This window comes from Oryza sativa, chromosome 2 (genome assembly GCF_034140825.1).
Source record: "Oryza sativa Japonica Group chromosome 2, ASM3414082v1".
Classification (NCBI taxonomy): domain Eukaryota; kingdom Viridiplantae; phylum Streptophyta; class Magnoliopsida; order Poales; family Poaceae; genus Oryza; species Oryza sativa.
In genome coordinates, this window is record NC_089036.1 from 7,055,454 (window position 1) to 7,074,650 (window position 19,197).

General features: G+C 41.7%; 2 protein-coding genes across 2 annotated transcripts; both read right to left on the reverse strand.

Moving 5' to 3' along the window:
* Positions 1 to 1,413: 1,413 nt before the first annotated feature.
* LOC4328776 (uncharacterized) lies at positions 1,414 to 3,912 on the reverse strand. Its single transcript, XM_015767906.2, has 4 exons — positions 3,472 to 3,912; positions 3,245 to 3,389; positions 2,155 to 2,240; positions 1,414 to 1,829 (listed from the first exon to the last, which is right to left on the reverse strand). Exons 1-4 carry the CDS (start codon positions 3,715 to 3,717, stop codon positions 1,707 to 1,709), a joined length of 600 nt encoding a protein of 199 aa, XP_015623392.1. The 5' UTR covers positions 3,718 to 3,912; the 3' UTR covers positions 1,414 to 1,706.
* A 9,772-nt stretch (positions 3,913 to 13,684) lies between these two features.
* LOC4328777 (probable F-box protein At4g22030) lies at positions 13,685 to 15,338 on the reverse strand. The gene has a single exon (XM_015769519.3). The coding sequence runs from the start codon at positions 15,168 to 15,170 to the stop codon at positions 13,863 to 13,865; it is 1,308 nt and encodes a 435-aa protein (XP_015625005.1). The 5' UTR covers positions 15,171 to 15,338; the 3' UTR covers positions 13,685 to 13,862.
* Between the last annotated feature and the right edge of the window lie 3,859 nt (positions 15,339 to 19,197).

Genomic DNA, 19,197 nt, shown 5'->3' on the forward strand with positions numbered 1-19,197 from the left:
ATCTCTGTCCTCGAACCAAAGGAAACGTTTTGGAGCACAAGAATTGCATAATCACATCTAATTTGATCGTGTTTTGATCTTTTTTGTGGAGGTTTCCCGGCCCACATCTGTGTACATTTTGCCACAACTTGAGTTAGCAAAACAATTATAATATTACCCGCTAGCTTGTGCATTCATTTGGCTCTAGCTATAGTAACAAATACTACTCCCTCCGTATTTTAATGTATGACGCCATTGACTTTTTAACAAACGTTTGACCTTTCGTCTTATTCAAAAAGTTTATGTAATTATCATTTATTTTATTGTGACTTGATTTATCATCAAATGTTATTTAAGCATGACATAAGTATTTTTGTATTTGCATAAAAAATTTGAATAAGACGAATGGTCAAACTTTGGTTAAAAAGTCAACGGCGTCATACATTAAAATATGGAGGGAGTATATTTGAGTGAGTCAGCGAGGAACATAGGCTTGACTTCCTTTTTTTTTTGTGGCACTGGTTTTAAATTTACAGGTTAGCAAAATCCTATGGATACATGGATCCTACTTGGGTTAATTTATAAGTTTGATCATTTTGACCAGAATTCAATCTGACTAGAGAACAATTCAAGGCAGCTATTGTGTGTGTACATGTACATGCATGATGCGACACATCACATGACATCGACCCTGTTGTAGTACAATTAAGTGGCTAATATTCCTTCCGTCCCAAAATAACTTCACTTTTCATCCTCGTGTGTAAACAAAGGTTGAAGAAAAGTGACCAAAGTGACTCTCATTAATTAAAAAAAAACGAGCAGTATTCGTGGGTGGTATTGGTGAGAGCTTCGTAAGGAGTATCAAGAACTCATTGATTTGTAAACCCATGGTAGAGTATGATAATAGAAGTGAAACTTATTTATTTTTAGAGCCCTTTGAATCGCATGGTAGAAAAAACGGAGGAATAGGAAAAACACAGGATTTTGACAGGAATTGAAGTGTAAAACAGAGGATTGCAAAACACAGGAAAAATACAGGAATTGTCGTTTGATTGGAGCGCAGGAAAAACACAGGAATCGAATGAGAGAGATAGACTCAAAGGAAATTTTCCAAGAGGTTAGAGCTCTTGCTAAATTTCCTCCAAAATCCACATGCATTGTGCCATTCCATAGGAATTTCATAGGATTTAGAAAGCTTCAATCCTTTAAATCAAAGGGCCAAATAGAAAAATTTCCTATAGAATTTGAATCCTATGAAATTCCTATATAAATCCTTTGATTCAAAGGATATATGAGATAGGCTAAATATAAAATTGTTTTGAGACGGAGTGAGTAGTTGGCAAAGATTGATTTGAACATTATAGGGGCAAGTCATTCAAACATACATAAACCTTAATTGTACTGCTAATATATCGAGCATTTGGCACAAATCAGTTGACAACCCAGCTGGCAAATTAATTAATATATCGACTGATAACGCCGTGTAATATATTATCCTGATCAGACAGATTGTGCACTGGCATAGAACATCGACAAAACTAAAGATAATTACATTTTCATCCCATCGCGGACTCCACAAATAACTCCTCCTGATGTGACCCCTCGGATCACTTATCGGCTACATTTACAACATGTTTCTCATCATTCGTATTGTTCACTTCAGATCAGAAGGTAAAAACTTCAGTCGTATCCTCATTAAAACTGACTATTGAAACCAAAACAGATGTCTACTGAACTTTCTTTGGTCTTGGAACAGAAGTGGCCAATTCTTTACTAGATGATCTGATGATGAAAAGAACCGTTTCCATCAGCATGCCACCGACTAATCCTAAGATGCCTCCAGCAGCATTCTGGAAAGTCATAAATAAGGTTGTTATTATAACACAACTCACAAGGTTTGGAGAAAGTCCTGTTTTAAATGGTTTGGACAAACACACAAAAAACTTGTCAACATTCAAAACCAGGAAGTCTTCCCTGTGCCTTTACCCACTAATGTTTACCAGAAACACCACTAAGATAGATAATGCAACTTTACTAGCCTGCTTAGTCATAGAGTTTTGCAGGAAAGAAATATTATGCCAACTTGCCAAGCCAACACAATATGATGCCAAAGATGGTGCAAGAGGACAAGAGAAATAGTGGATGCACCATGTAGTGTGTTTCTTGCGGACTTACCATTACAGGACTGTTGTTGAACAGAGCTCTGAAAGCAACAAATCCAACCAAATAACCCGTGAACATTATAAGAACAACATGAAGACCTGAAAATAGAAGCACAGCAATCAATTGTACAGTGGAATACCATACAAGCTGATATTAGCAGCCCTAGCTCCAGGCTGAAGGTACATTAAGTAGTGAGATTTAAAGAGGATTAAGTGTGCTATAATTGGCATGCTGGTTCACCTATCTACAGCAAAGGAAGGGTCTAACCCTGTTGTACATGAAAATGCTATACTAAAAGAGTTATACACAGTGAAATATTATCCTCACAGTGGAAAGAAACTAATTTTATTGGATCCATCAATTGTAACACTTTTCAAGAATGTGTACTGAATAGATGCCTCTAGGTGATTGAAGTGACCAACAAGTGCGAGAACTTGGAAGTAATTAGTCCAACACAATTGTATGCATGTGTGTGCAAGCTTTGAAATATGCAATTTACTCTAAACCTAGTTAGAAGCAAGCTGACAGGAATTCTGATTATCGTAGTGCAATAACATTATAAGAACAACATGAAGACCTGAAATAGAGGCAAAACAATCATTGGCCAGTGAAAGCCATACAAGTAAATATTAGCAGTCCAAGTTCAGAGCAAAAGGTACACTAACTAGTAAGATTTAAAGAGGATTAAGTGTACTAAAATTAACACGCAGATTCATTCACTTGTCTAGTTGTCTTACCGCAAGGAAAGTTTGAACTTCATTGTTCATGAAAATACTACTCCCTCAGGTCAATATTAGCAAATTCTACTAAGCGCAAGTCAATTCCACTGTCTGAAACATCATATATTTCGGTCCGGAGGGAGTAATAGAGTTGTATGCAGCGAAATAGTATTATTCCTTATATAGTTAAAAGTAACTAATTTTGTTAGAACTAACTAGTCAAACATATTTGCGCGACTGAACAGACAATTACGCACACATATGTGAGCGAGCTTTAAAGTGTGCATTTTACTGTAAACCAAGTCAGAAACTAAGCTAGTAAAGGAAGTTGTTAATGGCAATGTCATGGGAATATGATGATCTTGGCACAAAGATAATGGTACCAAATCCAATCTGGTCCTTGTAGGAGGAGAAGAGCTCGGGGCTGTCCTCCTTCGCCGGCGGCGCGACATCCCTGACGAGTTCGGCGTACTCCTTCCTCTCCTGCATCTCCCTGAGCTTGTCCAGCCTCGCCTTCAGCTCATCGCTCTGCACAGCCAGATCAAACCACAGATTAAAACAAAAACAGAAACACTAGAATTTTCTTTTCGTTGCTCGATGAGTGACCGACCTTGTCGCGTGGCTTGGGGCTGGAGAGCAGGAAGTCGGCGCCGTGGAGGAGGCGGCGGAGGGGCGGGCGGGCGCCGGGGGAGGCGGCGCACCAGATGTCGCGGAGGGAGCGGTAGGGGACGGCGGAGCGGGCGGCGAGGGAGGAGGCGAGGTCGCGGAGGTCAGCGGGGAGGTCGTGGGAGGCGGCGGCGGAGGCGAGGAAGGCGCGGAGGGGGTCGGTGGCGGCGACGACAAGGCCCGACGCCATGGCCGGCAATCTCGATCTGAAAATCTCCTACGGAGTGTAGTTAAGTCAGCTGATGGAGGAGACGGGAGGGAGCAAGGCAGGGGTGGAGAAAGGGGTCCGCCGCCGCCGGCGCCGCCGAATCGCCGGTGACTTTCCGGCCGCCGGAGCCACTTCTGCGCCTGGGTGGGAAGACTTGGGAAGGAGAGGAAGGATGGCGAGGGGAGATAATTTTTTACAAAGGTAATTTAGGCAAATAAACTTATAATTAATATTGTAAATTTCACAAAATCACATGTAATTTGATCAAATTATCAGGAAACTACAGATTAAACACAAAATTTCTCACACAACTATAAATTTAAGATTGAATATCACAAATCTACGGATTTACAAGTCATCACAAAACTATAATTTTAATGTCAATTTTAATCACAAAATTTGGGTATTTTATAACTCAAACATAATATTAGCCCTAATGATTTAAACCCCAATATCTATAGTTTTGTGATAATTTTGTTATTTATACGTAGTTTTGCCATACTTAGCCTCAAACTTAATCTATAGTTCTATGATAAAATTATTGTTAAGTCTGTAGTTCTATTATATATTAGCTTAAATCTATAGTTTTGTGATAATTGACAAAAGTATTCTAACTTAATCTATATCTATGATAAAATTATTGTTAAGTCTGTAGTTCTATTATATATCAGCTTAAATCTGTAGTTTTGTGATAATTGACAAAAGTATACGTAGTTTTGTGAAATTTACTCAACTTAATTTGAAATTCTCAACGTTAAGCAAATAAAAAACAGAACGTGACATAATCCACTGTTAGGCTTAGCTGCTAATGCTCTTGGAATTTTTGGCCAATGGTTAATACTTTTATATGCCGAAGTTTCTTTAAAAATCATATTAATTTATTTTTGAAATTTAAAATAGTTAATACTCAATTAATTATACGCTAATGGCTCACCTCGTTTTACGTATCTTCCTAATCTTCTCAATCATCTTCTCCTTAAACTCAGCTAAGTATGACTTATCCTTTTTTATGTTTGCACTAATTTTTTAAAATAAAACAAATAGTCAAATGTTGCAAGTAAAAAGTCAAAGTGACATCTATTATGGGATGGAGGTAGTAATTTTTAAGCTCCTATATTCCTATTTGCTTGCTTGCACTGTACCTACACTTGAGCTGCATGGATGCCTGGATAGACTATTATATGTACTCCCTCCGTCCTAAAATATATATATTTTTGGATCCTGACACGGTTTCCGAGATGCTACCTTGACTATCAATATCTATAAAAGTAAGATGTTTTAAATAAAAAGAGTTATATATTATAATAGTTTGTTTAATGATAAATCTAGTAACATCAATTTGACATGATTGATCTTTTTTATTCTTTCTATTAATGGTCAAAGTTAAAAATATTTGACTTGTCAATATGCTAAAAATGCTTATATTTTAGAACGGAGGGAGTACTTGTCACCAGTGGATATGGGGAAGGCTCGTGCTTATACAAATGAAATTGAATATAATTCTAAATGGTTTAGTTCAAATTTGAAAACAGGAAAAATCCTCAGCCCAACCATCTCCTCCCATCAATCTTTGCACCACCTCGACTAGTGGGATTTTTACATACATGGCGGATATCGAGCTAGTTCTACCCGGCTTGGCTCGTTTAGCTTGTGAGCTAGATATGGGCGGAAGACAAGCATGGGCACGGGTGATCAAGTTGGGTTAGCGGCGCGAAGCTGAGTAGGGTGACCGCACAGTTGGCGCCACATGCGGCGTTGGTCGGACCTGTGCAGAGTCAAATGGTGAAGAGGATTGTATGATCAGGGTTGTTCTTGTCCATCACCTATAGGAGCAATCACCAGTACAGAGGATGATGACTAGATAAGGTCACTGGCGAATGGGGCGTCGACATTGCGACCTTATGTAGCGGGAGCTTTGTGCACCAACTCCCTACCAAAACAAACGCCTTGTTGTTGCATCCAAGTACTTTTAAAGCACAGATAAAGTTGATGACCGCCCAATCTACACCAAACAGAACCTCTCCAACCGAACCGACGTCTCCCGCTCTTGCCATGGAGCTCCCCATGACCAAAGTCTGGAAGTAGAATAGTCAAAAGAAGGGGAAGAGCTCTAGGGAATGGGAGAGAACTTAGCCGGTAAAAGGAATCCCCCGATGTCGAGCAGGGCTCCATCCAAAGTGCTATTCATTATGTCCCGCGGCTTTCCATATAAACAAACGAGTAAATTTCATCTTGAACCACCTATATTGACCAATGTAGCATAATGGGCTAGGGATAAGTTTCTCTTTTCACTTAACACCACCTAATTTTACCATCTTTTTCAGGTTGGACCAGGTTTACGGCATGGGCTGCGCTTTGGCCTAATCCACGCGAGCAGATGGTGTTTGCTCATGGTGGCGGTGGTACGTGATACCAGGAGCGTGTGCGACGCGTCGGGGTGGTCATCAGCGAGGGCGAGCATGTCGTCGTCCAGTGGATGCGGACCCTGTGGTGATCATGCTCGGCCCCGTCGCGCTCAAAACAATACTACGACACTTCTTATTACGTTGACAGGATCCGAGACCATACCAGAAGTCCAGAACTATCCCATTCAGATCATGCATGAGAAGCAAAAAAAAAAAAGGCTATTCCATTTAGCAGTAATCAAGATCCGATCTTCTCTTTTCTTGAGAAAATTTGACATGTTTCCGGTTACCAATCGAGGAACACGTACGGATTAATTACTCTAGTTTTTTCGAAGAGCAGAAGAGAAATATTGATTACCCCACAAAACCCAAATCTCATAGGAATTACTGAATACATTGCTTTGTTTCACTCTCCAACTCCCAGGGTCAAAACTTTTCTCCATGGATTGCTCCATGATCGAATAGCAGACGCATACCTGTCTGCCTCATAAACCCAAGAAGCATGCTAGCAACGAGCCAGTCAACAACCCCAGCGATTCCATCCTCAGGAAGCCATCGATCGAGGTGGCATGGGTGTCCAACAGGCAGAGGCCCTTTGCCCTGACGATGGCGACACGGCCGGGTGACGAGACTTGCTCCACCTTGGCGCCGACAACCACCTTTTCACCCCAGCCGTATGCAACGAGGGTCTTCAGCTGGTGGACGGTGGCGTTTGTGTGTCGATTGTTGAGTTCATGTTGCTGCATAACAGTCGCGTGTCAAGGGAGACTTTTTTGGGTTGGGAGGGAAGTACTCGTACGGTCGTACTAGAGAGGGAGACGGAACCGCCGTCGAGGGAGCCCTCGACGGTGCCCGGAGACGGGGACTGCCGGCCGCTAGTAAACGCACACCTTCTTGCGTGGGTCGAAGCCCAGTCTAGTGGCACAATCAGTAAACCTGGTCCAACTTGCAAAGGATGGTAAAAATAGGTGGTGTAAAGTGAAAAAAGTGACCCACCCCTAGCCCAATGTGCAACTTAGGTCAATATAAGTGGTCTAAAGTGAAATTTACTCCAAACAAAAATTCAACGACCTCTCCAAGCGACAACTCTACTAACCACCTACCAACATCTGTTCCACCCCACTGACCACCTCACCAGCCATCACCGGATAGTACGAGGCACTAGAAACCTGGTCTCCTGCATGGCTGCATCACTACAACAGAAACAGCCTGTAGAGACGGGTTTTATATGTGGTAGAGACGGCTATACCCGTCTCTAGTAGAGGTAGAGACGGTTTTAGTACCCGTCTCAGAGGCATTGCCATAGCTCCCGTGTCAAACGATTAGAGACGGTTTAAATATCCATGTGTATAATCTAGAGACGGTCAATAGATACGGTTGGAACCGTCGCTACACACATAACTCGAAATTCAAATCAAATTTGTAGACACATGGAAAACCGTCTCTAATTTAAATTATGACCGTGTCAAATTTGAAATACAAATTTTTGGATTGATCATGTAGAGACACTTGATGATCTTAGCCACGGTTGTTTCCGTGTCTAGCTTATAGTAGATACATCTACGTTTTCTCTAGAAACAGTCACAACCGTCTCTATTCATAATGAATTTATTACTTATTTCTTTCCTAGAGACAATTTCTGCTTCTATAGACACGGTTGTGCCTGTATCTACACTTATTATTTATAGCCCCGCTATTGGTCACATGCCAACAATCAATACATCTTTCATTCAGAAAACCCATAAACAAAACAATACCAACAGATTGAATTACCATCAGACCACATTAACAAGACTTTTAACGCCAGTAGCTTGTCATTAAAATCAAAAGCAATATCTATACATTGTTCACAATGAAAATACTTCAACGTCTTTTCTGATATAACAATGAAACAATAGGTTCAAACAAATTAACACAAAAAATAATTATATTCTAATGCAGCAAGTAGTACGGAATGGTACAATTGCTATTGTAAATCACTCTTCTTCACTGCAAGACTGAGATGATGCTCTAGCACTAGAGGATGGAGTAGTATTTGGTAGCTGATTTTCATGGTTCTGATCAAATGGAAGAGAGGATGTAGCAGTATTTGGTGGCTGACTTCCTTCGTTCTGATCAACCTGAAGATACATGCATGAATTTGTTATTCTGGAAGCTTATGGCTATATAAGTTACAACATTTAAAATTAGTAATTTTGTGGCCATACCTCTTGTCTTGGAATGACCCTAGCAACTGATGGTGGCAACCTAGAAATCAAATTATCCTCTGGATATTTCTCAGCCAAATATGATACTATAAAACTAATGAAACCATTTACATTACTGGAGCTACTCCCTTCACTGCTTCCTGATATATTCGAAAATCTTCCACCATAATAGTTTGTTAGAGTAATGGTTGGACCCATGCCTCTAACTCTACCCCTATGATCCTTTCCAAACACTTCTAACATAGCTTGTTCAAAATCAGCTTCACTGAGTTCTTGGCCATCCACTCTTTTCTCAGCCAATTTCATATATACTTCATTCTACGTTGGAAAAAATTGTAGACTCTTAATGTAGTGTATTTTGTTTTACAAAGAGTTTATATAAGAAAAGCAATATGGAATACCATTTTTTCTTCAGTAGCATCGTTAACATATCTGCCATTTTTCGTCTTATGGCATTCATCAAAGAAAGTTGCTCGGTCCACCTCTACTCCATTAACTTCCTGCAGATTATACATCTCTAGTGCATGAGGAATTGAAGCAATAGTGAATTAATATATGAAAATTGCTTAAAATCTTACCAGCTCTTTCCTCTTTCTTGCAAAACTCTTTCTTCCTAATATGTGTGGATGCTTAATATTCTGTGCATTCTCTTTGTTTTTGTCACTGATTTTCTAATGATACAACATATAGCATCAATGAGCTGATATAAATCAAAATGATGGTCATTCAGTCACTAAAAAGTCCCAACATATATTTACCTTAGAGTCCTCTGAGTACCAGTAAGAAACTAGGGTGGCCCATTGAGATTCAGCAACAGTTTTGGGCACGGTTTGCAATACTCGTTCCATAGGTAAGTTAGGCTTGTAATAGCCCTTTTTCAGTTTTGACTTGTACTGCCTCCATTTGCCATCTAATTGGTGGAGAATCCAATTATTAGCTCTTCCATCAATTGCAAACTTTCTCTAGTGCATATGAAAAATAAAGAGTGAATGGAATTATATTGGAATCACCATAAGAATATGATTTAAAAAGCTGTGAAAATTAAAGAGCAATACCTCTACTTCAGAAATCATTTTTGGATGATATACTCTCTTATAAAGTTTATGATTCCATTGAAGAATGTTCAGTGGAGCTAGATGTGGCTTCCTGACAAGTGTTCCTAAATAGGATCTAAATAGTATCCAAGAACTATAGCAGATTGGGAGCAAGGTACATTGAAACGTCCAGTTTGACAATAATCTTAACACCCTCTGGAAGATTTCCAACATTTGCCAATTTAGTTGGTCCTCGACGTCTTTTAATGCGGCCATCAGGATCTGTAAAATTTTAAAAGTTAGTCTGTAAGCAAAAGTTTTGAAGCGAATAAACAAATACATCTTACAATACTCATAGCAATTTGTGCGCCAATCTGCGTTTGTTATGTTCTGTTCTTCAACATAATGATCATTTGGGACCAGTTCTTGATTTTGTACTCCATTCTCCAAAAGCTCCAAGCCTTGTAATCTTTGGGACCTTGTTGCCATTTGCACTATATTTTAAAAAATGGATTATAATGTTATTAATAACAAAACCTTTGCATATCAGTTAAAATGCCAAAATGAGAACATGCAAATCTTCATATCTCAAGTTGATAAATGGAAAATTTACCCTTCATAACAAATTCTCATCTTTGTTTTTTTTTCTTCTTTGTTAAGTCATATCCTTTCTATGGTTTAGTGCAAATTAATCCTATTATAAATATGAACAGGAACTCACAATCTGTGTCTATGAATAACTTTAGCCAACCAAAATATCTATGAATAGTTTTGCTTAAGTCTTTACTACTTCAAGAAAACAACTTTGATCACAAAAGCATATGCAGTATACAATTTCCATATAATAGTCACACGAGCAGTGGTAAATCACCTCGATAGTACTCCCTCCGTTTCAAAATGTTTGACACCGTTGACTTTTTAGCACATGTTTGACCGTTCGTCTTATTAAAAAAATCGTGAAATATGTAAAACTATATGTGTGCATGAAAAGATATTTAACAATGAATCAAATGATATGAAAAGAATAAATAATTACTTAAATTTTTTGAATAAGACGAATGGTTAAACACGTACTAAAAAGTCAACGGTGTCAAACATTTTGAAACGGAGGGAGTAGTTGACTGGGATCGAATTGCCCAAATCCACAAAAGCAAAGACCTGTACACATACGAAATGAGAGATGTTGAAATACACCGCCATCTCTGTAAAATGAAATGATCATTTACGTAGAATGTGATTAACGGCAAGATTACGTTACTAATTTAAATTAGATCTACATGATTAGTGCCCAGGTTAACGAGAATGTGTTTGGTAACCAAATTTTGGGTGCTAGCATACTGATGCATCAATGCCGTTCACATCTAAATTGATCAAAACTTGATTTACAATAATTAAAAAACAGTGCGTTAACCTCTTTCTGGACTTGCTTGTGTAGAACAATCATCAAACAATTGGTGTGCACACTGTGCAGCCATTAAAAAACAAAGTGGTAGCCGATTAAACAACAAAGTGGTAGCCTCGCCTGCTTGCTACTAACAAATCAAACAAGTGATGATGCCGGCGGCTGCAGCTTGCGAAGCGGTAATTACCTTGGACAGCTTCAGCAGGATACGATCTGGACGATCGCTACCGGGACGCACTGCCTGACGGCTGTAGGGACGTCCGAGCGACGGAGGTGGAGCAAATGTGATCTGGACGACCACTGAGGGACGCGCTGGGCAACGGCTGCACGAATATGCGCGCCGGAGCTGGCGGTAGGATGCACGTGCCGGACCGACGCCGGGGCGCGGCAACGCTGCAAGCGCACGGCAGGCTGGAGCCCTGCTGGTGGGCGGTGGCTGGGCGGCGTTCCTAGGAATTGGGTATTGAAAGATTGAAAGAAGTGGATAATAGATTGGTTTTGTACCTCAGTTGGATCGTAACCACCTCCGACTTTCCGAGTGAACGAAAAATATCCCGCGAACTTCATCAGAAAACGCGCGTAGATTAAAAAAATTTAGCGAACGGGCACCAAAAACAAATCTTTTCACACGCGTTTGACGCGGTTTTTCTACACCCGTCAGAAGGACCGTGTCTACGGATTTTAACCCCCGTCCTATCAAATTTTCATCAAATGGATTAATTTAACTATAGAGACAGTTCATTCATATGTCTCTTCCATCTGTATCTAGTAATAGGGTGGGATAGGAGGTAGGCTTTGGTAAAGACGGTTTCCCAAGCCGTTGCTTTGAAAACGTCTCTATAGGCTGTTTCTGTTTCTGTTGTAGTGTATCTTTTATATCCAACCTGTCGACCCCCTCTACCTCCACCTCCCCCAACCACTAACATCTCGCCAGCCAACTATACCTTCACCTGCATCTCCTCCCCTACCGGCCATATCGCCAGCCACCTGAAAGTCCTCCTCCATGCGCCAACTCTACCTCCAACTGTACCTCTTCAACTTGACAGTCAACTCCACCTGGACTGCTAGATCCAAGATAGGGGTGGCTAGATCTGGCCTGAGAGGCCAATTTTGCTATAGCCCCCCACCCCTCAACTTTGACCGATGATGACCATCGCTGAAGCACCTCACCGTTGGGTTGCCACCGCGCGTCAGCTCCTTCCCCCCACGTAGATTTGGGCCAACCGCCATGGCCGTCTGCCCACCATAGTTGTCCTTGCTCGCAACCACCAGAGTGAGCAACTGGGCTACAGCGCGGCGAGAGGGAGAATGTGACAATGTTAGTGTGCACACGGGGAGCAACTCGGGCACACCTCTCGATCGATCCATGTATTCTTCCATTCTTACAGAGCTATGCATTCTTCAATTCTCACAATGCTTTGCTAGTCATTTGACTTTTATCCTTTAAGTTTAACTAAGTTTATTGAAAAATAAAATAGTATTTTTAATATAAAGCAAACACATTATCAAAATATATTCAATGTTAATTTTAATGCTAATTTTTTATAAACTTGGTCAAATCTAACGAACTTTAATTAAAAAAAAAGTCAAACGACTTATAATATGAAACGAAAGGAGTAGCTTCGAGTTATAAATGAGGTATTTAGGCTGTGTTCGGATAGCAGGGATGGGAACCCAATCTCCCTGCACGGAAAACGGAGCGGTCCATTAGCACGTGATTAATTAAGAATCGGCTAATTTCTTTTTAAAAAATGGATTAATTTAAATTTTTTAAGCAACTTTTGTATAGAAACTTTTTACAAAAAATACACCGTTTAGCAGTTTGAAAAGCGTGCGCGCGGAAAACGAGGGAGAGGGGTTGGGAACTTGGAGTTCCAAACACAGCCTTAATCCTTTGCAATTCATCTCAAGAATTAAATACGCTACTTTACGATCTGAGAGATGGTCGATTGTATAGTAAAATCGTAACGCCTATTCATATATACTTCCTCCGTCTCAGGTTATAAAACCTTTTGACTTTGGTAAAAGTCAAATTATTTTAAATTTAACTAAGTTTATAGACAGATATAGTAATATTTATAATACCAAATTAGTTTATTAAATCAATAATTGAATATATTTTCATAATAAATTAGGTTGAAAATGTTATTATTTTTTCTACAAACTTAGTTAAACTTGAAGTAGTTTAACTTCGATCAAAGTAAAAAACATAACCTGCTGCGACGGAGGCAGTACATGACTTTATTTTGAGGTTGCCTGACAGTGCCAGCTACTCCAGCTAGCTATTGTCTGCTTTCGTATTGACTTGGGGTAGAAAAGCAAACTGACTATTTTTTTCATTGTTGCTCTTTATCGAGGTGATCATACTTCCTCTGTTTTTTAATAGATGACGTCGTTGACTTTTTCTCATATGTTTGATCATTCGTCTTATTTAAAAATTTTATGCAAATATATAAGATATAAATCACACTTTAAAGTATTATGAGTGATAAAACAACTCATAACAAAATAAATTATAATTCCGTAAATTTTTTGAATAAGATGAATGGTCAAACATGTGAGAAAAAATCAACGGCGTCATCTATTAAAAAAACGGAGGCAGTACTTCTTTGTTTTACTTCCATCGATTGATCTCGCTCACAATGTCAACCGTATATTTTTCGCAGTTTGCACACACCACTTTGCGCTACTTGTCAATTTGTCAGCTGGCTTGTCAACCGCTTTGTGCCAAATTAGATGTACATTGCCCAAGATTTTCAGCGAGTGAATGCAGCGATGGCAACGATGGTGAGATGGCCGTCCCTCGGCGGCGGCGCGTGGACAGCAGCACTTTCCGTTGTCTCATTTGCTCAGCCACGTCATTTTCTAGCCGATTGAGGGCACAGTGTGTGAAACTTGGAATGAACTCAAACTAATGAAATAAAGAATTTTAACTAATTCGGATCTTTACAAAAGAATCAATGGAATCCCTAACCTATATATGCACATCTCGCTCAAATTCGAGCCTCTGAATTAACCATCTACCATTTTCAAATGAGGTAGATGTCTAATAAGTGAGTGATTAGAATTTTCTTTTGTTTTAGAAGAGTTTCCCGGCAAAATCCTTGACGTCGTCGTCCTTGAACGACGGCGACGCCAACCTCCTGAACTGTTTCAGCTCCGACGTGCTCCGCCCGAGCTGCAGCGCCACCTTCGTCTCCAACACCTCGCCGTCCTCCCTCCTCTCGACGTCGGCCTCGCCCAGGTTCGCCTCGATCTCCTCCTGCATCTTCCGGTAGAACCCGGCGCAGTTGCGGAGCAGCTCGAACACCATGCCCAGCTGCCCGCCGTGCTCCACGGTGTTCGCCGCCGCCGCCAGCGCCCCGCCGAGGACGGCGGCGCCGGACGCCCACGCGCCGGCCTCGCCGGAGCCGATGAAGGCCGCGGCCACCGCGGCCGTGCCGGCGAGCGCTGGCCCCGCCACGGCGAGGCCCTTGTTGAGGCCGAGGACCATCTTGCCGACCGTGATGTACTCGTGCTCGTCCTTGGCCTTGATGACGCGGAGGATGCCGCGCATCTCCTCCTCCAGCTCCGGCGTCCAGCCGTTGCCGCGTGCGCCGCGGCGGCGGCTGCTGCTGCCGAAGCTGTTCGACTTGTTCACCGGAGCGCGCTGCTGCTGTTGCTTCTTCTTCGGCCACCACCGGGTGGGCTCGACGGTCTTGGGGAACTTGTCGAGCATGCCGGGGAGGAGGGGGAGCGGGTACGCGGCGTCGAGCGCGAGGACCCTGTCCATGGCGTCGTGGACGTCGGCCCTGGTCACCGGCGCGGCGAGCGCGAGCGTGACGCGGACGTCGCGCTCCAGCTGCCTCCACAGCCTGGTGGCGTTCCGCTGCTCCTCGGCGAGCTGCGACGGCTGGATCTTGTTGACAGCGGCCATGGTGACGGCGGCGGAGGCCAGGAGGACCCCCGCGGATGCCTTGAGCGCCACGACGGTCGGCGCGGCGGGCGCGAGCGCGGCCATGACGGAGGCGGCGAGGGCGAGGGAGTTGTTGGAGTGGAGCAGCAGGTGGTTCCAGTTGTCCCGCTGCCTCCCGATGATGTCGTGCATCTCCGCCCTGTCCGCCGCCGCCTCCGCGATGGCCCTGAGCTTCTCCACCTCCACCTGAGCTCCCGGAGACGACGTCGGGACGGCGACGACGCGCGGGTCGACCCAGTCAAGGTTAAGCCTGAGGCTACTGGGGCTCCCGCTACCCGACGACGACGACGACGGGCTCTGCGCCGTGCGCACGCCGCCGCTGACCGCCGCGCGGCAGGGCGCGGCGATCCGGCTCGGCCTCAGCAGCCGCCGCTGCTGGCCGGCGCAGGTAGATGCCAAGAAGAGGCGGTGGTGAGCCTGGACGGCCGCCATGGATGGACCGAGTGACGACAGAGTGATCACCGACAAGTGAAGCCGGCGTCGACGTCGATCGACGGCGAAGTGGATCGGTTGCGGATGATCAGGTGGAGTTCGCCGGAGCTGAAGTTGATGTGTGAGGAGAGGAGAGGAGATGGAGGAAGCGAGAGAGAGAGCGAGGTGGTATTTATAGGGAGGTTTGGTTTGGTTTGACCGGGGTTGGGTTTAAGTGGGGCTTGGTCAAATTTCAATTCAGGGAAACCGTGGTTAGATGGAGGATCGCGTCCAAAGGAGACCGTTTCCGGCTAAAGTGTGTGTGATCAGCTTGACGGGGTTTTGATTTGGGGACAAAGAATGGTACGTCCGTACACCCTCCTCCGTGGTCACTGGATCCACACTAGCCTTCTTGCTTGTTTCCTTCTATTATTTTATACTCTTGTTTGCTTGCACTGTTATGTACGCTTGAGCTGGATAGAGTATTATATACTCTCCCCTAAATGCTTATCGTTTTAAGCTTTTGTTTGTAACGTTGGCACATTCTTCTTATTCAAAAGATTATAAAAGTATTATTTATTTTTGTTTGTAACTTACTTTATTATGAAAAGTACTTTAAGTATGACTTATACTTTTATATTTACACTAATTTTTTAAATAAGACAAATGATCAAACGTTGTAAGAAAAGTCAAAACGATATTTAATTTGGGATGGAGGTAGTACTTATTTCATCTAAAAGTCTAGGATATATTTCTTTTGGCACCACAATTAAAAAGGAATTAACCCATCTCTTATGTAATAAAACCAAGGAACTATGGGTACACATACAACCAATTAATGAGTATTAAGTATATTTTGCTTCTGATCAATAATTCAATTTAGCACATGAAAACTACTAATATAGTCATCTTATTTGAAAAAAAAAACAAAAAAAAAGAAATATGCTAAGACTTTTGGATAGAGAGTATTTTAGGGAGGGGGGGAATGCAATTAACTGAATTCTTTACATCACTTTTCTAACTCATCTCTCTCGTTTTCCGTGCGCACATTTTTTAAACTATTAAACTGTGTGTGTTTTGCAAAAATTTTCTATACGAAAGTTGCTTTAAAAAATATATTAATCCATTTTATTAAAAAAAATTAACTAATACTTAATTAATCATGTGTTAATGTGTACATTGTTTTACGTGCCAGAGAACCCCTCCTCCGAACACAGCCTAAGGCTGTGCTCTTCTCCTAGTTTTTCCAACTTACCTCTCTCGTTTTCCGCACGCACGCTTTTCAATCTGCTAAACGGTGTGTTTTTGAAAAAAAAATCTATATGAAAATTGTTTAAAAAACATATTAATCTATTTTTTTAAAAAAAAGTTAATATTTAATTAATTATGCAATAATACGTATTTCGCTTTGCGTGCTGGGGCAACCCTCCTCTTGAACGCAACCTAAGTTGAGTGTGAGCTAACAAGCTATCGATACTTTTTATCCGGGCCTACTTACATGTACCTTTTCTGGTGTATAGGAGCACGAATAGAATATTTAATTCTAACTGATTTATATCATATTAGTTAGTATATTAGTCAGCAATCAGATCAGTGGTATATAGTAATTCTTTTCTCGGTCGGACTCTATGGCTGACAGTCTCATCTTTTCGCTTATGCTTATATTTATCAGTTAAAATTGAATTTTCAACCTTAAATATGGAGTTGATTTTAGGGTTTTTATTGAAGTTTATTTTTCAACCATTGCTTTTAGATCACTAAAAACATGTATATAAAAGTTTTATTTATAAATTATTTTTCGTTTGCAAATATGCCATTTCGCTTATTCCGAATAAGCGAAATGATAGTTCCGTCAGCCTCTTCGCTCCAACACAAATACACAGATGTTAGCATGAAAACCGGAAAGGGAAAAAAAATCATGTACTACCCATTTTGCGTATGAGTTGCACATTAGCATTTTGACGGCTGCTCTTCCCAACGAGCTAGTTGTAGCATCTCCAACAGAGTAGCTATCCCGTTCTCCAAGCTTGGCCAAGCCATCTGGCTGTCAAACTGGCTCCCTCGATGGCCAAACTTGGCCAGTACAAATTGGCTTGCCAATCGTCGGCCCCACGCGAGATGCTCTCTCCCTCCTCTCTCTTTCTCTCTCTCCATCCACACTCTCTTCCTGCCCCATCTGCTCCAGGCACCAACACCGACGTATGGTGTGTCGCCGCGGTGACCCACTCCGGCCTCCACCACCACCCGCTCCGACCGCCGCTGCCGTCGTTTAGGCCGCCATCCGCTGCAACTACCATGGTTGTCGTGTGGCGCCGGCCTTCGCCCATCATTGGAGCCGAGCCACCGCCGTCGCGGATTTGTCCACGAAACGGTGCCGCCACCGCCGACTTCGCATCCACATGCCTCCTCGCCTCAAGCAGCCACCGCCACCTCCTCCGGGGCCATCGTATTAGGCCGGTGGCTGACCGAGGTCGCCGTCGCCAGCCACCGTCCGTACAAGGGCTGACTGGCATACTGCATGCCCTACTGTATATTATTTTTTAAGAGCGGAGCGGCAGTACTGCGTATATTATTTAGTACTCTCTCCGTATATTAATGTATGACACCATTGATTTTTTGAACAACGTTTGACCATTCGTCTTATTCAAATTTTTTGTGCAAATATAAAAATATTTATGTTATACTTGAAGAATATTTAATGATAAATCAAGCCACAATAAAATAAATGATAATTACATAAATTTTTTGAATAAGACGAATGGTCAAACGTTGATTAAAAAGTCAACGGCGTTATACATTAAAATATTAAAATATGGAGGGAGTACTATCTAAAATAAGTATTCGGTACGGCTCCAGCTTTATGGAAAAAGATTGTTTAGATAACATTTCCTAAGTCATTCATTTATAGATTCATAATATGCAATATTTAATTCATCTTTCTAAGCAAGCAGTTATGGACTTATGGTTAATATGTCAAATTATCCGGTTAATTACTCTCTCCATCCATAAATATATACAAACGTTATTAGATTACTTAGCAAATGCTAAGGCTAAGGAGAAAAAACTTTCATGCCCTATAACTATAAGAGATGGACTTTGCTAAGGCTAAGGGAGAAAAAAACTTTCATGCCATATAATAAGAGATGGATAAGAGAGGATGTTTGGAGTAAGATGGGAAAAGAAATAATAATAGGTAATTGATTGGACAAGCAATACTTAGAATATTTATATTTATAAGTAATTTTTTTCGGGGATTTATAAGTAAATTTTAAAGACGTTACATTCTTATATTTGTGGACAGATCGAGTGAAGCCCCGTTTAGTTCCCCCAAAAGTTTTCCCAAAAACATTACATTGAATCCTTGGACACATGCATGAAGCATTAAATAGATTAAAAGAAAAACTAATTGCCACTACTAGAAAACTCATTTTCGGCGTCGTAGGGGATCGATTTTCGTAAGCGGGCATGTAATTCGGAGCCAAAACCCTGCCGGCAAAAAAAGTACCCGGGGTGGAGGGGGCGGTCCGTCTGCGAAGATTGATCTTTGCAGGCGGTCCATATAAGCGTCGCCTGTGAAGATCGATCTTCACAAGCGGCAGACGTCGTGCGCCTGCGAAGATAGATCTTCGCAGGCGACGCTTATATGGTCCGCCTGCGAAGATCGATCTTCGCAGGCAACGCTTATATGGCCCGCCTACAAAGATACCCCTATATAGTTTTCTTCCTCCCCGAGCCCTGTTCATTCTCCCCGACGTTTCTCTCTCTTAAAGTGACTTAAATATAGGGGGGGAAGTTTTGAACTTCAAATCTTCGGGGGATTTTTCTAAGGTACTTAGATCTACTCATTTCCACACTAGGTATGGAATTTTTTAAGCTTTTAGACCTTAATTTGTGATGGATTTATGCATTCAAAATTGTGAAGGAAGAGCTCCAAGTTTTTTAATTTTATTTCTTTTCATATGTTGATGTTAGATGTATGTGTAATACTTGATGCCTATTGTTGTAGTGGTTTAATGTGGTAACATAAATTCTCATTTTTTTTTATTTT

What these genes read in the sequence shown, in the direction of transcription:
- LOC4328776 (XM_015767906.2), bottom strand. Translation starts at nt 3,717, where the DNA reads ATGGCGTCGGGCCTTGTCGTCGCCGCCACCGACCCCCTCCGCGCCTTC. An exon ending in GCCCCAAGCCACGCGACAAG is followed by an intron (nt 3,390 to 3,471) that starts GTCGGTCACTCA and finishes CTGGCTGTGCAG; the next exon opens with AGCGATGAGCTGAAGGCGAG. An exon ending in TCAACAACAGTCCTGTAATG is followed by an intron (nt 1,830 to 2,154) that starts GTAAGTCCGCAA and finishes ATGACTTTCCAG; the next exon opens with AATGCTGCTGGAGGCATCTT.
- LOC4328777 (XM_015769519.3), bottom strand. Translation starts at nt 15,170, where the DNA reads ATGGCGGCCGTCCAGGCTCACCACCGCCTCTTCTTGGCATCTACCTGC.